This window comes from Mastigoproctus giganteus, chromosome 6 (assembly GCF_048544385.1).
Source record: "Mastigoproctus giganteus isolate SK-2022 chromosome 6, ASM4854438v1, whole genome shotgun sequence".
In the NCBI taxonomy this organism is placed as follows: domain Eukaryota; kingdom Metazoa; phylum Arthropoda; class Arachnida; order Uropygi; family Thelyphonidae; genus Mastigoproctus; species Mastigoproctus giganteus.
In genome coordinates, this window is record NC_143580.1 from 193110315 (window position 1) to 193132893 (window position 22579).

The 22579-nt window shown below is 36.6% G+C and overlaps 1 protein-coding gene across 1 annotated transcript in view; it reads left to right on the forward strand.

Moving 5' to 3' along the window:
• The first annotated feature begins 13644 nt into the window (after window positions 1–13644).
• LOC150084840 (uncharacterized) overlaps window positions 13645–22579 on the forward strand; it is a 165780-nt gene continuing 156845 nt past the window's right edge. Inside the window, exon 1 of the mRNA XM_090376367.1 lies at window positions 13645–14197. Within this exon, the coding sequence (XP_090232493.1) occupies window positions 14050–14197 (148 nt within the window). The 5' untranslated portion in view covers window positions 13645–14049. The remainder of the gene's footprint in view (window positions 14198–22579) is intronic.

Below are 22579 nucleotides of genomic sequence, written 5' to 3' on the forward strand. Positions count from 1 at the left end.
AACAGCTGATGAAATCAAAAAATCAAAACCGAAAACGTAAACAAATTGCTAAGTTTAAGTAACTGCCCTATTTGTTTATATTTAGACGAAGTCTTAATACTTTCCAGTAGAGCCTGCACAGGTTGGAAAAATTCCACTGTCCAGCCTGCACAGTGAAAAAAATTCCAAAACAACCTTCGATCAGTGAATTAAACAGTTAATGCGTCCCCTTCATAATCAATACATGCATTTTTTGGCTAATTAGAAAGTTCTTATTTATAAACAAGAAGTGTATTTTAAAATATACCTCTATAAAGAAATATCTGACTTGCAATATTTAATTTTTTTTGTTGTTGCGATTTTTCATTAAATGATGAGAACTTCTCTGAAAACCTTTTTTTTTTTTTTTTAATAAATTTTCTGTTTACACACCGGGACGACAAAACGGTCAGAGGAGTTCACAAGATAGACAGAATACAAGAAACAGCACCGTATTTAGCAGTGACGGACTTGAACCCCGGTCACTCAAGGCACATGTACTTATGTACCCGTTCGCATTACCACTCGGCTACGGCGGCCTTTTTCTTTCTATCTTGAGTTACGAATGCTTGAAACAAATGAAAATTTTAAACTATAGTACTGTATTTGCAACTTTTGTTGAAAAATTTTATAGATGATAAGTGTTTACGTATTGTTTTAATTAATTAAACTTATTACATTAAGCCCCTTGAGTTTGAAAAAAATTTGTCACATATTAAAGCACTAAAATGACAAAAAATACAGTATGCCTTCTTTTTCTCCCCTCCCCCTTTTTAAACCTCATATTCGTGAATTGAGAGTTCACTAGGGATCAGAAACTTTCACGACTAGTCATCCTATTTTTTTCAGCTGTTTGGTCTGAGTTCGATTCCTTTTGGGATGAAAAACCTATGGACTTGTGGAGTATACTTCTGATGGTAGCCAATCATTAGTGCAAAATTATCTAAAGTGATATAAAAGAGCATGAAATACGCAACCAACCCTAATAGAGAATTTTATAGTGATATTGTATTGTTAAAAGACTGTCTGATTTACTCTCGAAAATTTTTAGAGATTACTGAATACTTCAGATTACCTAATTAATTTAAATGCGAATAACACTACTTGTTTTTATATCAATAACTACAGTAGACTCCTAGAATAGGAATCTTCTACTCTGTACAATTGGTCACTGCCTTCAAATCTTTCCTGACTTGGCCTGATGACAGGATTCAAATGTGAACTCCAGAAACGTTGTCATTATTAAGTCGTTATATTAGGCGGGAGTTTAACTTATTTATTGTAATACTTTGTACACAATAAAATTTACATTCAATTTATTCAGATTACATATTTAGTGGCCCTTGCTCAGTTTATTCTTTAAAATCTCCACTGAACCTTAAGAAAATTCTCTAGTAATAATTGATATATATGAATGCGATAGACTGAAGTCTTTGCCAGTCCATTTTTTTTTTTCTGTCCTTTAAAACAAGACATCTAAGTATCGATCCGTTCGTATTGATAGTCACGTCAAAGAATTTCCTCGTTTGTCCACAACTGCACACAAATATTACATTTTCTCTCGCCTTTTCTGTTTGTTAAATTGTTAACAACACACCTAATTGTGGTCTCGCCCTTCTCTGGTTGGAAGCACAGTGGAAATGAAAAAATATCGGGACTTACAAAATATTATCATTCAATTAACCAATGCAGTATTACATTCTATTGAAGCCTGAGGGTTTAGTGGTGCTTAGCAAAGGAACGTTTTATGAGAACGAGGGCCAAGTAGATAGTTTACTTTTCAGTGGATAGGAAGATGCGGTATCGAGATTTAAAGTTATATTTATTACTACTTTTACTGATGGAATAAATAAAAAAAAAAAAAACACTACTTCTTATGCAAATGCAAAAACTAGTACATGTATTACTGGCTGATGCATAGGTCTTAGCTCTTCGCGCTAGAACCATTTCAATTGTCCAAGAAAATTATATGTAAAAAACCATAAGGGAGGGACTTGACAAAGCTTTGGAACAGTGGACAGTCGCGCCTCACCTCGTCCCGATAAGCATCTCATTTGTTGCAGTAATGCGTGAAATTTTTTATTTCGCAATCCCTTTCCCCGAAACTCACTCTCATATAGTTTTTTTTTTTTTTTTTGCTATGTTGAAACAAAACTAAAAGAAATTCGCGATGATTTTTCAGTCTGAAAAGCCAATTTTAACGTAACTGCAAAACAGTCGAAAAATGAAATTTAGTCAACATGAATCCGCAAATTCGCATAAACAATCATTATGCTGCGAGACTTCGACGAAGAGTGAAGTCCATCTGGCCATGAATTACTATTGTCAATGCAAAGTAACTGGCATAGTACCTGTCACTGATTGGTACCATCCATCCATCAGATCATTTTAGGATAACACGTAGTTGGTGCATACAGGTCTTTACAGTCAGTCACTTTTCGTTGTTGACATTATCGAGTGTGGAATCACTCTGCATAGTTATCAGTTAGCTGGTTGAACCACTCATTTCCGGTTTACTGGTATGTGTACATCATGCTTCAATATCTGTTTTCCTGTTCGCTAATGGACTACTCTCTCTCTCTCTCTCTCTCTCTCTATTAAATATACAGAGCTGTATATAGTGAAGCACTTGTATTTTTTTATATGTTGCGGTTGCGTAAAATGAAACATTAGACTCTCACTGAACACATTTTTTTTTGTTTGTTTGTTTTTGTTTACTGTGACACTGCTTCCGAGAACAGTTAATACAAGGTGAAATATATTTTTCACGTTGTATTAACTGTTTTGAAAAGTGTTAACTTTTCAAAAGTACCGTGCCAAATTTATTTAAATGTAGGCTCAGGCGTATGAAATTCACTGTAAGGATTCTGGGGGTGAAACTACCGGGTCTCAATGCAGAAGAGAGGGGGGGGGCGTCTTTCATAAACGCTTGCTAAATGTTATAAGACAGACAGATATAACGAAAGATCAAAACCAACCAACTGTACCTGGGCGCCAGCATAACACTGGTATGGTCCTGTAAGTGCTAGCAATTCATTTTGAAAACTAAGAGGTCTATATACACTGAGTGGTTAATTTATTGAGAATGTTGACCTAACAACAAGCAGCACCCCCTTTAACTCTCAGAACAGCGTAAAACTGCTGAGACATGGACTCCATGAGATGCCGAAAGTATTCCACAGGGATGCTGATATAAACTCGATCTTATCCCGCAGTTGCTTCAGATTGCAGGGCAGCGAACAAACTGCAAACTTTTTTTCGTTATCTTCTTCTCTTATGATCTGAAGTAATTCTAAGCTTCATTTGTGTTCGTTAGAATTCCATATTGTGGTATGAATAACTCATTACTAGACCGCTGCTGATTTTTGTGGACTGTGTATTAAAGCTACGTTTACATCTGGATACATGTAGTAGTAGTAGAGGCATGTGATGCAAGAAAGCAAGCTTATGTAGCATCAGCCAAAAAAAAAAAAAAAACTGTTTCACACATCCCTCTAAACGTTTGCCCAGTTCCTCCTTGAATTTATTTAACCTATCAACTTCTTGTTCCGGCAATCAATTATCCGCTGACTAAAGGCAAATTTCCGCACGTCTATCTACAACTGTCTTTCCTCAATTTGAATTTATGCCCCCTCAGGTTCGTAGGCTGAGCAAGAGGAAGAAACCCATCAGCATTCAGCTTGTTCAAACCATTCAGGGCCTTATACACCTCAATCAGATCACCTCGCAGGTGCCTAGTCTCCAGACGCTGCAATTTGCAGAACTTAAGCCTTTCTTCGTAAGACCACCCGTTCGCTCCCCTCACCAATCTTGTTGCCCTTCTCCAGAATGCATGAGATGCTTCCTGGATCTGGTGATTTACCATATACACTAAAGTCACAACACCGACGCATGTGCAATTTCTACATTTAATTAGCTTTTTCGATAAAGGAGAATTTTCTCATGTTTTCTTTTCTTGTTCTAAAAGCATCTGCCTTCTTCTTCTTCTTATATATATATGTGTGTGTTATTTATGCAGAACGGAGATTTTCCCTCTACCTGGTTTTCATGATACAGTTCTGAAGGTCTTTCAGAATGGTTTCGCAATCACTTGTTAAAAGAAATAAAATTATTCAAAATGCAAAATGAAACGCAAATGAAAATTGAGGCATGAACAACGAAAAGGCAATACAATACAGGACCTACAGTCAACAGAAAAATTCTTTTTCTTCAAAAAACTACAAAACACTATTCGGGAGGGACCGTGTACTTATCGTTTAGCAGTAATTTATAGACAGTATTACCGTTTGAAATATTACAGTTATTGTTTTAAATAACCGAATTTTTGTGTTCTTTTCACCATATTTGTATCGTAATACACATATGTTGGATGTGAGTAATTTTCTTGTTTTAATAAACTTCCGACTTGAAAACATTTATTTAAAAGTAACATCCTATATACATATAAATTCAAAGTTTTCTTTTATGTAATTTCACCAGAAGTGATGCGAAACTTTCTACATCCAATGAAAATAGGCAAATTAGCATGTGAATTTTTTGTTTTAGCCAGAGATTTATATGGCACTTGTATAATAAACGTAAGGAGGTTCACACCTCATACAGGTATATATCAGTTGTCACTTAACTTACTAGGGTTCCTATAGAGGGTGTCCACAAACCTCCTTTACAAAACTGAAACAGTTTTGTGTGAATGCGGTAAAATCTGCAGAATGGAAGCCTCCTCAACAATTCATGCTAATGGAAATGGACCATAATCTGCCACGCTGGTTCAGTGCAGATTGGCAGATCGATCGTATTTAGCAGTGAGGGGCTTGAACCCCGGTCTACTCAAAGAGTAGATCGGGGTTCAAGAGAAGTAGACCGGCACTCCCGCTCCTGACCACTCGGCTACGAATGCGGTACATACTACAAATCCGAAAAAATCACTTTCAGGTGATAAGTGGATAGCTTAAAGTTTTTGTTTGCCAACCGGAAAATGTGCGCGCTGCATAAATGGCAGCATAATCACAAAAATGTAATCATGGAGGAATTTACCAACCCCTAGAAGGCGCAGTGCATACTTGAATTCAACAAACGTACTGTGCTAACCTTTTATGCATAAATTTCTAACAGGGTTTAAAGAGAAACCACCAAGTAGACTATAGTTCTTCAATTGTACGAAAAATTAACGAAGGATGCCTATTGTGCAATCATCCCAGCCAAGGTGACGGCCGAACAAAAGTCAGTGAGGGAACAGTGGAGTTAGTTGAGGAATATTTACGCAAAGCCAATGGAAACCCAAACGACGTACTAGTCGTGATCTTAACATGTCAAGGTGTCAACAGTATGGCAACACTATGTAACGTGTTACGTCTGTGGATGAACGCATACAACTTACACTCGTACAGAGGCTTTGATCGAAGATAAAACCAAGAGGATGGAATTTTGTTGGTAAATTTTGCCATTTTCAGGGATTACAGTTTTGCGATTATGCTGTCATCTACTGCAGCACGCACATTTTCCGGCTGGTGAATAAAAACTTGATAATATCCTCTATCACCTGGTAGTAGTTTTCAGGTTTGTATCACGTACTCTATTTACACAATAACATTTTAGTTTCGTAAAGGAGATTCGTGGACAGTCTATATTAACCCAAGAAGTCTCTATAAATTGTTTATGCCTTGTACGAGTATAATGAGTATGCTTCTTCTGGTTCTTTACAACACTTTTGCAATATGAACGTTGCACTGTGGCGACGAGCATCGAGAGGGGAAGAGACAGAGCTCAAACCCAGGCCAGGACATTGTGATTTTTCCCACTCCTTCTAACTTAACATGGTCTTGATTTGAAGCGTTTTCATGAGATGAATTGATATATAATTAATAAATAACTTTGAATGACTGTATGCATTTGATTTTTTTTTCTGCATCAGGTATAATTTTATATATTTCAGTTTCAGGACTTCAGGAGTAAACTTTGGATTATGTGGAAATCCTTACGCAGCCTTTCTGAGGAACTCCTCACATGTGGGAGAGGGCAACCTGTAATTATATATGTCAAGCTTGCCAAGATCGGCACGCATAGCACAGGTTACAGACCCTGTTTTTCAGTTATAAACCAAGGGCATCTTATCCTTAGGGATACTTAGAAAGGTCGTGGGGGATACCCAGAACTACTAAGAAAAGATACTGCTTCAAAATTAACTTTAGCAAATTAAATTTTAAGTAATAAATTATTAAAAATCAAAAATTAAAATAAATAAATCAAACGTGATAAGATATTTTTATTATACATCTCAGTTTTTGCTATATATATCACATGATTAGCAATGTTAAAAACGGGGTGCGCCTATATAAAAGGTTTAAACCTTTGTGTTAGACAATTAACCGATTTGTTTCTTCTATACCTCTCGCATGAAAATGTAGATTGAGTAACAGTTTTTTTCCGGAAGGCTTTGTTACATCATCTCGCCACCGGCTAACGATTACATAATAGGACCTGCTGTATCTAGGTTGCACCAGAAGTTCCTCTAAGTTCGCTAACTTTGGTTATCTGTTTTCTTCCTCGTATTTAAGCAGATGTTAATTGTAAAATAATTGTCCTTATTTGAAAAATGGAACAGCTCCGGAACGTTTTGTTCAGAAAATGTATGAAATATTCGCATCAACAGGTGTAATATTGAAACCATGAAGAAACGAAATGGATGCTAACGATATATCAAAAAGCAAGTGAATTGCTAGAAGCAGTTGACTAAAAAGACGTTTATTTGGCTGGGGGAATTCCACATTGTGTTTTAGATAAGGAAAAAAAGGGGAGGAAAAAAAAAAAAAAGCCAGCCCCAAACTAAATTAACGCCATGACCTACAATTGTAAGCACTGGATGAGTAATTTAGCTGTAGGCTACATAACAGTGAAATTAATGGAGCAGCTTGGATACATTAGACGACACGTACATAAGAACCAACATAAACAAGAAACAGAAAGTCTTTAAGCAAATAACATGAAAAAAAAATAAAATAAATAAAAAGTTCTTGATAACTTGATGAAACCGTTGCTTTTAAAGAGATTATGAAAATTAATTCTATAAGTGGTGGTAAATTGAACATGTTTGGAAAAGAACTATTGAGATCCTGGGGATTTCAGTAGTTCTGGTGATAAAAAGGACTCCAACACAGACTTCCCCCAAAACGTTTCTTAAATAATTATAACATAGTTAAAGTTAACTATGATAAAACAAAAAAACAAAAAAGGGACCAAAGCTATCCCTCCGCCCGGACTCTCAGGTAGGTAGCCATTTCCTTTAAGTCCTGATCATAAGTGTGCGTTATATCAGAAACTGGAATGAAATTTTTCGAATTGGTGAATTATTACCAAAGTTTAGAAGAATGGCACTTCTGATAGGGGCATCGATATTGGTGTCATATGATATATTGAAAATTCATATTGATAAATATACTGCGATCACCGGATCAATATTTACCTTATAAGCATATCTACTTATCTTTCCATACAAAAAAAAAAAAAGACCAAATTTTCGAATCGTGAAAGCGACACAGGGTGTCGGCTAGCATCACTAAAATGCTAATGTTAAAATTTTAGCAAGGAATATTTTAACGTATTATTTTCTTTTTATATTTGAATAATGTAATTTTATAAGTACTTATGTAAAAGTGGTTTAATTAAAAGAACCCAATAAGTTGTTCAGATTCATGATCATAAAGTATTATATTTGGAGGATTGTAATCATATTCTCATGGAGCAGCATTATGATGATTTTTTTAAAATTTATTTATTGTGAATAGAATTAACATTTCGATTTAATTAATTGAATTAATACTTAGATTTTATATTATTTTGTTTTGGATTGAAAAGGTTATTTATAGAGGACGATTCAACGAGAGGTAAACAATTTCGAAAAATCAGAAATTGAAAAAATTCTATTATTGTTATTATTACTAACAAAAAATTTTCACCTTTTTATGAGATTTTTTCCGCCCCATGACGGGTGTTGCAACTTTCAGTGCTCTGTCGCCATCTTTTTCAAGTTGCAATAAAGATTTACTGGTACCAAGCGCATAGGGGTAGTTAGTTGTCTCCGGTTACTACTACTATTATTATTATTATTGTTGTTGTTGTTGTTTTTGTTTTTGTTGCTGTTGGTCGGGATACACTCTTACTATCCTACAGGTGTTCAGGATCTTGGCTTTCTAGAGTTCCGTGTAAATGTTCTCTGGGAGGTCTATTGTTGCGAGGTTCTTATGGAGGCTTTTTGCCATCATTCCAGTGGTTGACACGTTGATCAGGATGGTCATTACTTGTTCGATATCCACAGATCTTTGACTTCCAGTCTTAGGTCTGAGTACTTCCTGATCTTTTCCTTGTCCGTTTTCTGGAGGTTGCTTGTGTTGCACACCGCTATGCTGATCATGTAGGTAGCCATTTCCTTCTTGTCGATGAAGGTTATATCTGGTCTGTTGTGCGGGATCGTCTTGTCCATTATGATGGCACGGTCCCAGTATAGTCCGTAAGTAGAGGTCTCTAGTACGGCCCGAGGATCGCACTTGTAATACGGTACACTTTCTTGATCAGCTGGTAATTTTGCGTTAACTTCTGATGTATTATCTGGCAACCGGTGGTGTAAGTGTACTCCGTCTGGGTGATCACACTGTCCTGCGGTGATGTGCTGGATTGTTGCTGGGGGCAGGTGGCATCGTCGACATGTGTCATTTGTTACTCCGAGGGTCCTTGGCGACGTATTTCCTGTAGTTCCTAGTGTTGATTACTTGGTCTTGGATGGCGAGCATGAATCCTCTGGTCTCGGGGAAGAGCCTTCCGTTCGTGAGCCGAGTGTTGGAAGCCATCTTATCTATGTAGCCTTGATTGAAGTCATTGTAGTGTCTTCTTCGCCCATCTTTCTGTCTTTGTTTCTTCTCTCTATGCAAGTGTGGTCCCCTTGCGGAAGTTGAGTGTTATGTGCGGTTTGTCTATCTTTCTTATGGTTTGGTAGATTGGTGCTGTGTTTTCCTGGAAGTAATCCCGCAGGTTTTTAATTGCCTTCTTCTCTTGTTCAATGAGACCAGTCAATCCCCTCCCTCCTTTTGGGCTATTATCAGTGTTTCTCTTGGTCAATCATTATCCTAGTCGATTTCATAATCTCCTCCAGCTCGGTGTTGATTCAATCTATGATCCCGAAAGAGTACGTTAGCACTGGGACTGCATAAGTGTTTATGGCTGTGACCATGTTCCCGCTATTCAGCATTGATTTTAGCAGGCTTCTCAGTCTCTGATGGTATTTCTCAGTGAGGTGGGCCTTGATCTCTTTGTGTTCTTACTGGTGAACCAGCATCATTCCCAGATATTTCCAGGATATCATTCCCAGATATACATAGGTATTTGTATGTCTCTTCCTCCGTCATGGCTTCAGTCTCTTCACCGGTCTTCAGCTGGTAGTGTAAGTGGACTTGTGTTGTGGTTTATTTTTTATTTTATTTTTTTTTTTGTAGCATTTGTAGCATTTATTTTTTCTTTGCAAATTGGGTGACAAGAAATGCTTTACTCGTCGAGGCGCCATTTTAACCTGTTTGTCCTGACACGTCACGAAAATTATATTTCCGGCAGGAATTAAAATAAATTTCAAAGTTTGTCGATCGTTTGGTATTTGGAAATTTATTGTCTTATGCATAGCTAGTTCCGTCGATGACGTGAGGAACTTTTATGGGCTTTTTTCACTCCGTGGCTGAGTTAGTCGGTCTCAGGCGTACATAGCAAGGTTTTTTTTTTTTTTTTTTTCTTTCAGAAACTGGGATTTCCGTCCAGCAAAACATGCAAATCGACCAAAGAACTCACACAATTTACAACCACAATACATAGGTATATGAAATAACTTTCCAGGTGATCCTAATGTAATTGTTTGTTTTTTATGCATAGTTAGTGTTTACTTCTTTTTGAATCACCTTGAATGTTAATAGAGGTTTAAACACCTGTCGGTTAGAAATGAAGCATTGGGTGATGTTTACTTCAAATGAGAGAACATACATCAATTATTTTGAGGTCTGTCAGTGTTTGTTTCCTCGTTATTTTAATTAATTTTTAAAACGTTTCGACGCATTAAAAATCAAACTGACTGATCTGTAAGGTCGTTAAATTTTATTGAGAACTTCCAATTCTAATTTTCCTCAGAATCGAGCCATGGCGGCGCTACTGTATCTCTACGAAACGTGTAAAAAAGGTATTTCACAATTTACTGTGTTGAAGAAATGTTTTAGTAAGTAATCATGTGGAAGCTTTAAACTGTGCAATGTATAGAATTACTACTAAAAAATGGAGGTGGCAATGACAGCTAATGGACTAATGGACTAAAAGAAATTAAGCAATTAAAACACTTCTTTGCGTAAGTTTTTTTTAGCATTTTTTACTTGAGTCTAAAACTAGATTGCAGGCGCCATTTTGTTTTTCGTTTAGTGATAATTTTTTTGTGTTTTCAGTAAAAAAATGTTAAGAAAACAGTTTGATAAGGCTGTTCTTAGCCAATGAGTTTTAGGTCAAGGACTTTATTTTAAAACACGATTTTTAAAAATATTTTTAATAAACTTAGTATATTAACATGTGAACCAAAGTAAATTCCCTCCCAACACACGATCGTGGATACTCGCCGTATCCACCCCTCCTAGGACAAAAAAGAAATAGCTTACAATATTTACAAGCTCTATTTCAGAAAAAAAAAGTAAATTTTCTAAGTAAATTTGCATTTAGTATAAAAATAAAATAAGATTATATCATATTATCTAATAAAAATAAGATAATATAATATGCACAATTAACTTAAAAATTGAAAGTTTTTTAAATGAAAAATAAAGTTAATCAATAAAGGAAGAAATAGAATAGGAGAGATTCTTTTAATTGAAAAATATTCCTTCCCTCTCTTCCGTAATCTGTATAATGTGCAAAGGGTAATCGGCAGTGACCCAAAAAGTGTACAAGTCTTTCAACGTCTGCTGGGACAATCCGGATGCGAGAATTAATGTTTGGGGAAGGAACAGCAAGGAGGAGTTCATCTCCTGGATTGAGGGGAAGGGGACTTTGTGCAATGCTAGAGTGCATTGCGCTCGCTGTATCCACCCTTCCAAGAACCAGGCCTGGTTTCACAGTTTATAGAAATGCGCAAAACTGTGCATCTAAAAATCAAAACAGTAAAATCTGCATTAATAAAGTTAGATTACAGTACTGGATTTATTAGATACTTGGCGTAACAAGAATAACGACAAATTTCCATCTTCTGAAACCAAGGTTCATAGTTATAAGCAAAGACATACTTTAACTGTCGAAGAGTGTAACGTAACAGCCCTATTTACATACTCCAGAGCGGCCACATGAGGTCAGAGGAACTATACATATATCGCTGTTATTCTTATTTCACAGAGTTAATGTCGACACGATGGCTTGGAATGCTTAAATTAAAGAATAATTTTAATTTTTAATAGATTTTTTTTTTATCACCACACAGATATGTAAAGATAGTCATTTTCTAAATGGTACTTTATCCAAACTTCAAGGTATGCAAAACCATGAAAATTACAAAATTTAGTCTTTAGATATTATAACATAATAGTACTGTATCTTTATATATTATGACATATTATAACATCTTTAGGCCTCCGTAGCCAAGTGGTCAGGAGCGGGAATACAGCAGCACACACTCTTTGAGTAGACCGGGGTTTAAGCCCCAGACTGCCAAATACGGTCGATCTGCCAACCCGCACTGGACCAGCGAGTTAGATTATGGTCCATTTCCCTCAACATGAATTGTTCAGGAGGCTTCCATCATGCAGTGGATTGATAATGGCTACTGCTTACCTTACTACATCTTTATCTTGGTGCTGAATTCACATGACGGTCGCGAATTATTTTGTCAAGAATCATTAAGTCAGACTGATCGGTGAGCATCACATATCTCGCTCCATGTCTTATGCATCCTTGGGATGATACCGATCAGTAGCGGTTTATTTAAAAATCTCATCTGTTTATACACACAGTGTCACATTCCACTTTCTCAACAACTGTCTGAGGCTAATGAAGATACATACATACACACACGTGGTCTTCTGAGCAGAGTCAAACGCACGCATGTCCATTCAATGTTGATTGATCACCTGCTAGACATGTTCGAACAATTCTGCGTCAGCCAGGCAGGGGACCGAAAGCCAGCACGGGCACTGGGGCACAGACTTAACACACCGGCCGGCCTTCCTGACAAAGAATCCGGACTCCAATTTCCAGTCCCTCTACGCAATTTCCAGACAGGGGGAACTTTATCACCAGCCCCCCAAAGACAGGATCGGGCCCACAGGCGAAACGACAAGGCGACCGCTTCAGAACACCACTTGAAAAAGGAGCCAAGTGTTTCAATTATAAATAAATAATATTCATAGAATATGGAGTGCCATATTCGTAGTCGCCTAGGTGACACTAAGTCTAGGTTCGGCCCTGGTGATGTTAATACTACATTTCTGAATATTTTCAATTATTTTATATCGACTCTTGTTTTTAATAATGCTCAATTAAAATGTAAAGATATAAATATACAAAAAAAAATTAATTCATGAGATTTATTTGTTGTTGAGGTTGTAAAATAACCGACGAATAGGGCGCAAAATTATTATGAATTTGCTCGTCAGATAGATAAAAACTGTCAAGTAACCAATTGTATATAGCATAGTGTCAATAGATGGAGGAATCAGGAAGTAGTGCTAATGAGCACCGGTTTGGAACCGATCCCAAAACAACCACAACTCCTTCAACGCCGATTTCGAGAACACCCATTAGTTAGCAAAAAAAAAAAAGGGTGGAGCTTCTCTTTCAGGTGAAGCTGTATATTCCGCAGTTTTGGTGCTCTGACAACATTTTTGTAAGTCAAATACTCGCTATTAATCACTTGAAATGACACTGAAAATAAACTTGGGATGTTTCTAACAATTTTATTGTTTTCCTTAAGTAGAAACATTTCAGCCATAAAAGATTATTTTTATTTTCTTTTTATTTTGCCTTCAGGAGGTACTTAGTTCCTTCGTCATCCGCACTTCGACTTCTTACGACAGATAAGGGTAATAACAGGTTATCGAATGTACCTGATTGCCAGGTGTACTCGGGGCAAGTTTTTCACTTGCACGTTTTAATAACCATCGCTACTTATGACTCGCAGATAAAGGCTGATGTTTCTGTGAGCTCGTATGTCGGCGCTGCTTGTCGCTAAGGGAGTGCTGACCTTCGTCTAACATTTGCCGAACTCGTCCTTTGTCTCCCATACTGGTCGTTTTTGACCACTGACCACTGCAATGACAGGTTTTTCCCACTACAGGCTTTGTAACAAGCGTCATCGTTTATTGCCAAAAGCAGTCTACATTGCCGGGTTTACGAATGAATTTTTGAACATCATTAATCAGATTTTAATCTACAACGTGCACATATAAACAACTTTGGTTTTTACTATTAGAGGAAACGTGTTTTGGTGAAAATACTTCTGTTAACTGGTGAATGTGCACCGCACACGCTCTCACCCCTCCAGGTTCAATGGGCTTGTCTACTCCCGCCTGAAACAGTGTGTGTGTAAGGAAGGCAGCCTGCTGGCTGCTAGACAGGCGTGCACGCGTTCGTAAACTTCTCGTGGATGTCAGATTAGACACCCGAACGCCGGAGTACTGAAACATTCTACGGGATAGCTATCAAAGCAAATTGGCGCATGTCCAGCCAGATTCGTTTCTTCTACAATCAACATCTCCTCGGTAACCAATGGAGGATGACAGGGTCCCTCTCTTATTTCCGGATGCGGGACCTGTCACCGAAGTACGGAAGACGACACTACGTTAGGCCCATAATTTCGCCCGTTCTGTTGTTTGTTCGGTGAGACCAGCGGTCGGAGTTGCTTTTCATCTTTTCAGCTACATCATGCACAAAGCTGTAGGGTGTTCCTTAAACACTTTCGTCTTAGTCATAGGGCAGCACCTTAACTGACTCTGGGTACCTTCAGTGGTGAGCATTGAAGTTAAGTTACTTCTTATGGTCCACAAGCACTGTATGTCCGGTGTATCGCAAAGCCCAAGCCCCGATTTTGCTATGTGCCATCCTTCCTTCTTACAGCATAAAGATGTCCAGCTTGGTCAGGATTTGGATTCAGACGACTCGCTCAATTGGGAGGACTTCTTCGGTGAGTATTTCTTTAGACTGGAAAAGATTCCATAATCGTATTCATTGTTTATGTCTTCTATATCGGCAGGATATTAAATGGGTTATCGTATTACAAAACTGAGGTAACGTTGCATAACAGTTAGGCATGTATGAATGAATAAACATACGCTATTTTATTTTGTTTGTTTGTTTGTTTGTTTGCTTGCTTACTTACTTATAGCAAAGGCTTATCGATTTAACCAGTTCAGACGAGGAGTGTGTCGTTTGAAGATTTTTGGTGCCCTAGTAATGTGCTCATAACGTCAGTTCATGCGGTAAGAGGTGGTGTACGAAATCGAATTTCTGTGACACTACGAAATATTTAAATTCGGAGATAGTGACTACATTTTGTGGGGGGGAAAGTAAACTTACAATTATTGAAAACATTCTATAGGAATAACGGCTTGCTAATACCTGAAATCAAACCATAAAAATTTCCTCTGGAATACACACTTTATGAACAAAGTATAAAACATGTTTTTTTCCAAAGTTCGGGGGAATGCACCTAGTTTGATCTTTTTACGAGTATTCCCGTATTTGTTTGTTACCGTAAAGAGGATAAGTCTAAGCCAGTTAGACGTTGTTCTAGAAAAACAGATCCAAACATAATTTATTTTAATAGCTGAAATACTGTATGCCGAGCGTTAGCATAATAAGAATTGCCCGAATATTCGCTATAATGCCAAAGAAAATATATATGCTACCTTCAGTGAAACTATGCGTGTCGTTATGTATTACTAGATATCGAGCTTTTTTCTTTTCTACCTTCTTGTTCAGAAACTTTTCCACCCCATTCTTGTTCGAGGGAACTGGGGAGAAAAGATCAATACTTCCACCACTCTTCTTAGCAACATCAATTTTGTTGCTGGCTACTGGAAGACGGGGGTCTTTAGTGGATCTATACCTCATACAACTAGATTATCGATTTAGGTTCGCCCCGCTTTATTCTCGGGAGTAATCTGCTAGAGTATTATTACTACAGTCGTATTTATTTTATTCCTTCCAAGGGTATATTTAAGTGTACGCCGTGGTTCATCATTCAGAAGAATGATTAAAAATTATACAGGCGCTGACAATGGTCCTTACTCTCCGAGCTGTTTCTGTGGGTACAGTATGAAAAAGCGGAAAACTGGTCGTTTTAATATCCCCGTATTGACCCAATGTTACTTTCATTCTGATGTCTGCAAGTGTCCTTAATTATGCATCTCAGACAGCGTTTTTTTTTTTTTTTTTTTTTCTAAATCTGACACGTTACGGAATTTTTATCCCTAATTTCTATTCAAATATAAATATGAACTGTAGAAACCAAAGAACCATACATAAAATGGCGGAAGGTGAACTATTGCTATTTCTGTCACATTGGTTGTACGATTAATTTTCCATCCAAAATGTAATGCTATCATTATCTGCACTTCAGTGAATGTATTATTTTTTGAACTTATGATGGATCGCCTCTCTAACCATTTCCTTCAAACCAGAAGTTTATTTCTTCATTAATGTTGATTAATTAAAGAATGCGTTAACTTTCGGATTCTTTTAAACAGAATACGTATTCGAAAGCCACGCAAACCGTTTCATTTTGTTCCATTCTGATTAGCTGAGTTGTAACAAAATTTGAATTCTAAAGTTATACGTAGTTACTATTGGATGCAAACCTATGCCATGACCCAGATTATAAACGCAGGCGTAAATTACGAAAGTAGGGGTCCCCATCTGGTAGTTCGCGAAAAGTACACAGTGTAATATATATATATACAGGATGGTACACAAACCTTTTTTAGGTTTCTGTCAATAGGTGAAGTTGGTCTTGTTTTTAAAAAAGGTTGGAGGCTGCTGATATAAAGCACAAGAATTGCAGGACATTGCGAATTTTATAAAAATAATTGCTTTACATAAGAAAAAAAAATTAAAACCTCCATATTTGTCTTAGATGTTTGAAGAGTAATTTAGATGGGTTATTTCAGTACATAATTTTACAAGACACTTTATCTTAATTCTTCAGATGTCCGCTAGAAATAAAGAAAAGCATACGAAGTTGTTTGATATGTATAAATATGCGAGTATTAAAGCTTTATATTCATTCTATATTAAGACGGACATTCTTCCCCCCCCCACGTCTCTACCAGATAATGACCAATTGTGAAGGGACCACCTAGTTTTCTTGATTCAACCCATTGCACTTGCCTAAAGGCCAGTAATTGGGATGGATTTTTCACAAAAAAGGCCAAGACTGAGATCATTAGAGTCGTCTCGACCTAGAGAAACTGTGTAATAGCTCCATTAGTACATAACTAACACAGTTGGTCTGTGACTGTTGCATTTTCTTTTTTTTTTTTTTTTTTTTCCTTTTTTTTTTATTTTGCTTTTCCATCCAGAAATCCTCAAAGTGATTTAGACTCGCACACACTCCTACACGCAAATTGTAGGGTGTGTGCACAGGTTCGCCCTTACTTTGGGCTAATCACTGAAGAGGCACTTGATGGGGTCATTTTGACCTAACCCTGTGACACTGGAGGCGTGTGATAGCGACACCAGTAATTAGGGGACTGGGGCGGAAACTTGTCCTTCTTCAAAGTCCACAAGAGTGAATTCTAGACGTATACAAGTAACTACGCATGCCCCAATATCTGTTAATTCATCATTTTGGTGTATCTAACTGCTTTGACGTAATTAAACTTTGACGTATAATATACTTTTGTATTGACGTTATTATACTTTGAATATACTTTGACGTATATTCAAGCGACAACATTTTTAAACATTAGGTTCAAGGTAACTGCATCTGATCACCCATTTCAGTTACATAAAATGCTATACTTGCTAAGGGGGATGAAGCAAGTAAGATAAAATTAAAGCCTCAGTTTCTCTGTGCCCATCTGTCACAAACTTAGCTTCCTGCTCACAGTGAACTCGCTCGCTTGCGCTTTTAAAAACCCCATTAGCGGAGAGGTGGTTATTGAATAACTGAGATGGAAAGCTCTCCCACGTGTCTCATTTCCACTAGATACTAATACTCTGCATCACTACCCCTTCCCTTCAGGGTAAGCCGAGAGATCAAGCATTTATTCCACCCACAGCGACGTGAAGATGTTTTCATACATACTATTGCACATACGAAACAAGTAATTTATTAAAACACATAACTTTAGCAGCAAGCAGTTTAGTTTGCAATGCTGTTATATGGTTTTAGGTATATTTAGAAAGCGAAAGGGCTTATTCTTAAAATATCTTAGGTTCGCTTAGGCTATTTTAATTCCTTTGGTAGATGAAAGTACTAATAATACAAGGATACCTTCCCCTCCGGCTTCGGTAAATAAAGACACGCGAAAATGAAGGGTGAAAATCAAATTTTGTGCCAAGTTCATCTTTTCTCTGTAAATAGCTTACGCGCTGCGTTTGCCACTGAATAAAAATGTTACGGATCGCAGATAGACTAATATTCCGTTGGCAAATCCTTAAAAGTTTTCCCTTAATCACTCGCAAAACTACTTTCATGAAGTTAAATTAACCGCAATCATATATCGTGTCACGCAATCATAGTTTAATCAAACATATCAAGATTGTGAATTTAAATTGAAAAATTAATGATATTTTTTCAACTCATTCAGTATTACTGTACTAAATTTAACTAATAATTTCAAAGCAAGTTTAGAATATTAATTTATTGATTTCTTTAAAACTATAATTAATTTAAGACAGGTTTGGTCTAGCGAGAAATTCATTTCATATTTATTTTTATACTGTCAAGCTGAAATGTCATTAGGTAGCTATTGTTATTGGTTTTAGGAGCATCAGCGACTAGGGCCATAATTGCTCTGTGTATACTCTCTGAAAAATTGCGTGTATTCGGAGGTCGATCTTCTGTTTGCTGGACGAAAATCCAAGTTTCCGGGAGAAAACCATGCTACCCTCGCCTGACACCAACTAACTCAGTCACGTTGTGAAAAGGACCCATAAATATGCCTCGCGTCATCGACGGGACTCAAACCCAGGCCTTTTCCACCCGGTGTAGGGAGGTAGGCGATTCTACCAACTGTGCTACCCACGAGGGCCATTAAGTGGCGTTGAACTGTCAGAATTAAATCCACTAAGTCACTGCTGTCACTGGAGGACGCATAGCTTCCTATAGTGACAGCAAGACAGAAAAATGTAACGCACTGAAGCGTTTATCAAAGAAATCCCTAATAATTTTATAATTTGTGCATACATAAACACTACATTCGCAATATGCTGTACACTAGAGTGCTTGTGCATTGAGCAGCATGTCACGTGGCAAAAATCTAAAGGATAAATTACTCTGAGAAATATAATTATTGCTGTTTCAATTAAACTTTTAGTACTTGAAATAAAATATTTTTATGAAGAATCGATCGAACAAGGTATTACATAAAAGTAGTTAATGTAGTTATTACAAATGGAATGATTTTAGCTGAAAATATTCAAAGTTATCTGAAAACATTTACCACATTCCTTAAATATTTCATCTAATGCATAAATGCAGATGAATCTCATATTCATAAAATCTATCCTTTTGTGCTTGGCAATTAGCATGGATTTTCTTTAGGCGCCATCAACTAATCGCAGTTCCGACGGCTTGAAATACTTCGTCATTAAGTTTCAGCTAAAATATACCCGGAACTTTTTTTTTCAATACATTTTAAAATTGGCAAATGATAAAAATACCAAACGTTTTTGACGGAGGAAGGTACAGGTTCGGACAATAATATAAGTTCTATAGAGGTGACAGGCACACTCAAACGCAAAATCCCTTTTCACTATATGTATAATGTTATCGAATTTTGCGCTTGTAACGGAAATTTTAGGAACAGCTGCGCTCAGGAGCCAGCTTGGGTAAAATAATTACCACCTCAAGCCAGTTAACAATTTAAAGTTTAGAATGCGGCGTAGTATAAAGAGCTTTACCTCCCTCTACAACGTCCCTAACATGGTTATCAGAGTGGTGAATAGGGGTGAGCCAGTTTGGCGATTAGTCCATGGGTGATGAAAGTCTCTACACTTAGTCACCCACAAATTCTAAATACAAAGTGCAACACAGTAATCCATTTTTATCATTAAGTTTAAAATTTCATTGGGTCACAAATTATACTGACACTACTGAGTTATATATATACCTCCCCCCCATTAAAAAGAATATCTTATTCAGGTTCCTGGTTTCAAGAACCCTTTTTAAGATTTTCAACAACTGTATATCAATGGTAAGTCTTCCCTTTGCTGCTACTATTTGTTTATGCATCATATGTTCACTCCCTGTATAGTCAGTTAGTTTAGGGTTTCTGTACGACAATCATCAACGTAAATGTTGTCCAGATCTTTTAGTTAAATGCAGTCTACTATATAAATAGCATCCTCGGTTTAGTGGCTTCGCCGCTTTTTACCAGATTGTAGAAGCCTGGATTCGAGTCTCATAGTTGAGCCGAGGAATGCTTTTTCCTTCAGAACTGTGGGACTGGAACACAGGCTACTACAAATTGTTAGCAAGTGGCGAAGCCACTAAACCGAGGATGCTATTTATATAATGTAGTTGACTGCATTTAACTAAAAGATCTGGACAACGTGTTAACAGCGCATTTATACATTTATCTAAAATATTCGAACTCAAATTGTTTACGTAAACGAAATCACAAGTTACCTCAACGCTGCTCCATTCGCGACAGAAATTTAAATTAATCCATAAAAAGCCAGAAATACAAAAAAATAATAATAATAATAAATAAATAAATTAAGAGAGGGAGAAAGAACCGTATCCAAAGTTTTAGATATTTGATTGCAAAAGTTTTAATTATTATTTTTTTTAATTAATCACCAACTACTGAAAAACAATAGTTTTTAGTACTGTACTACAAATTTTACATACAATTCCACAATATTGAAATTAAAAATTATCTGGGCCTTAGGACCTATGTTATTAGAGCCAATGTCTATCCGTTCGACAGTCTTGTAACAGTAGTTGGCAACTTTTTATGGCGATATAGTTCGCGTCAATTTAAAGTGTTCTGAATTAAAATGAAAAATCGATTTCCGATCGCATTATCCCCATCTAGCAAAAAGTTCATCCGCTTAGCGTCCCATATTTCTACATCTGCCCAGTCCACAGATATGCTGTACGATAAACTTGTTTACCTTCGTAAATATGAACCATAATCTTAGCATTCTCACCAGTTTTCGCAGAATTAAGTAGTCGCACCTTTTCCACACGTAGAGTTTGCTGTGAATAGGTTCCGGTGTACTATATTTACTACCCCCCCTCCCCCACCCACACACACACATGTTCTCAAGCGTAGCATAGTTGGTAGAATCGCCGTCCTCCCAACACTGAGCATAAAAGATCTAAGTTCAAATCCCGTCGATGATGTGAGGAATTTTTATGGACCTTTTTCACAACGTGGTTGAGTTAGACTCAGGCGATGGTAGCATGGCTTTTTCTCCCGGAACGATGAACCTTTTGCTGGTTCATCGTCCAGCAAAACAGACAAATCGACCAGAGAACACACACAAGTTACAGACATATTACATACGGTGCAATATGGTCTAAATCGCTGATGCTCCTAAATCTTACAAAAGACAACCCCAATCCGTTATTCTATGCTAATATATTTGGCGTTAAATTAGCGGTCAGGCGAACATGAAGGCAATGACGATCATAGTTTCCGATCAACGGTTTACTAAAAGTTTTGAAAAAGAATGTTTTTTATAACCCAGGGAGGAATTTATCCTGGATTTTAGCACTGGCTTCTGACTGTGATATTGTTTTCTCTCAGCAACTGCTTTATCCTTTGGTATGGTTCTTAATAGAACCTCTAAGAGTATTTGCAATAGTCTTTTGCCTTAACAAAGTAAAAGTTTAGACAATCAACTTTCAATCCACTGTTAGAATTAGGGAATCGGTACTAATAACTTATAGCCATTAGTTTCCTATTCGATGCAGCAGTTTATTCCACTCAGCTCAGAGTCATTTGAGTGATTCTGACTTGGTCGAATCGCCCAAATAAATCGGAGCTGGTACGGAGTGACTGGAATCATTGAGTCACCTCGAAATAAACCATTATTCAGCATAGCAACAGTGGCCATTGAACGGAACTAGAATCTAACTGAATAATTTCAATTAATTCATCATAAATATAATATTTTATTATTACAAATGAAAATAGTACATACTTTTTCATTATCTTGTCCCCCCTCCTCCATGGATCAATTCTTATGTACTGTATTTCAATTTTTTTTTTTTTTATTCAAATCAAGAAACGTGATTATTTTGTAGGTCTACAAATTTAATGCGCATTTATTCTATTAGTTTTTTTATTATTCATTCAATACAGGAAAAATTCCAAATGTTTTATAGTTTTTCTTCACATATAAGGGTTAATAAGATTACACATTAAATTACGAAGATATATTATAAAAAAATAGTTAAAAAAAGTACAAATAAGGCCACAAAAATTTCCCGCGTCACTAACGGGATTCGAAATTGGGCATTTTCCACTCAGTGTGGGAAGGAATCAATATCCACTATGCCACTCGTGAGGGCCCGATTGATAATTACAGTTATACTGCAGCAAAGCTCGATGTCCTAAAATTTTCAATTCAAACAAGATATGCCACAGTAGAATGAAATTTCTGTCAAATCGAATTGTATCTGTTCGTAGATTTTAAAGCTTGGGATGATGTTAAGTAGGTGGTTTCTAGAGGCTATGTATGTTTAATGCAATACAAAGGCAACTCGTAGAAAAGGAAGTCCGTTCTATTGTCGGCATCAAGACCGTTGCATTTACTGGGGATATTTTAAATTTTCTAGCCACAATAAACACAAAACAGTATGAAAAAGTGTACTTACTTTTCACAAATTTGAAGTTATACCTATTTATAACATCACGTGATTCGCACATGTATCACAATAAAATACGTAAATTGAACCATTTTTCATTAAAAGCTGCCTAAGCATTTGGTTGGAAAGATTTTGAAGCACTTTATTTGCATAATTTCCTATACAGCTATGTACGAGTAAAGAATAAATTTAGTGTTTATTTTGGTTATGTTTTAATTACATAACTTTATCTTTTCTTTCAAGTTTAAAGGGTTGATTTTAGTAATTTAATATAAATAAAATCACAAAATACAATTTACCCTTCCATATAATCTGAGTTCACCCTGGACCCGCTTGCCTGGGATTATCAAGATTATTAGACACAGAACATTTTATAATATTAACTTAGATTTAGTTCTGTGATTTGGATTTGAAGTGTTGCTAGAGATTGTTTACACTCATTATCTCTGCCAGACTACTGAAAGTCCTCATTCCGTGTACCCTGTTTTTGAAAAATCACTGTACTTATCACATGCATGT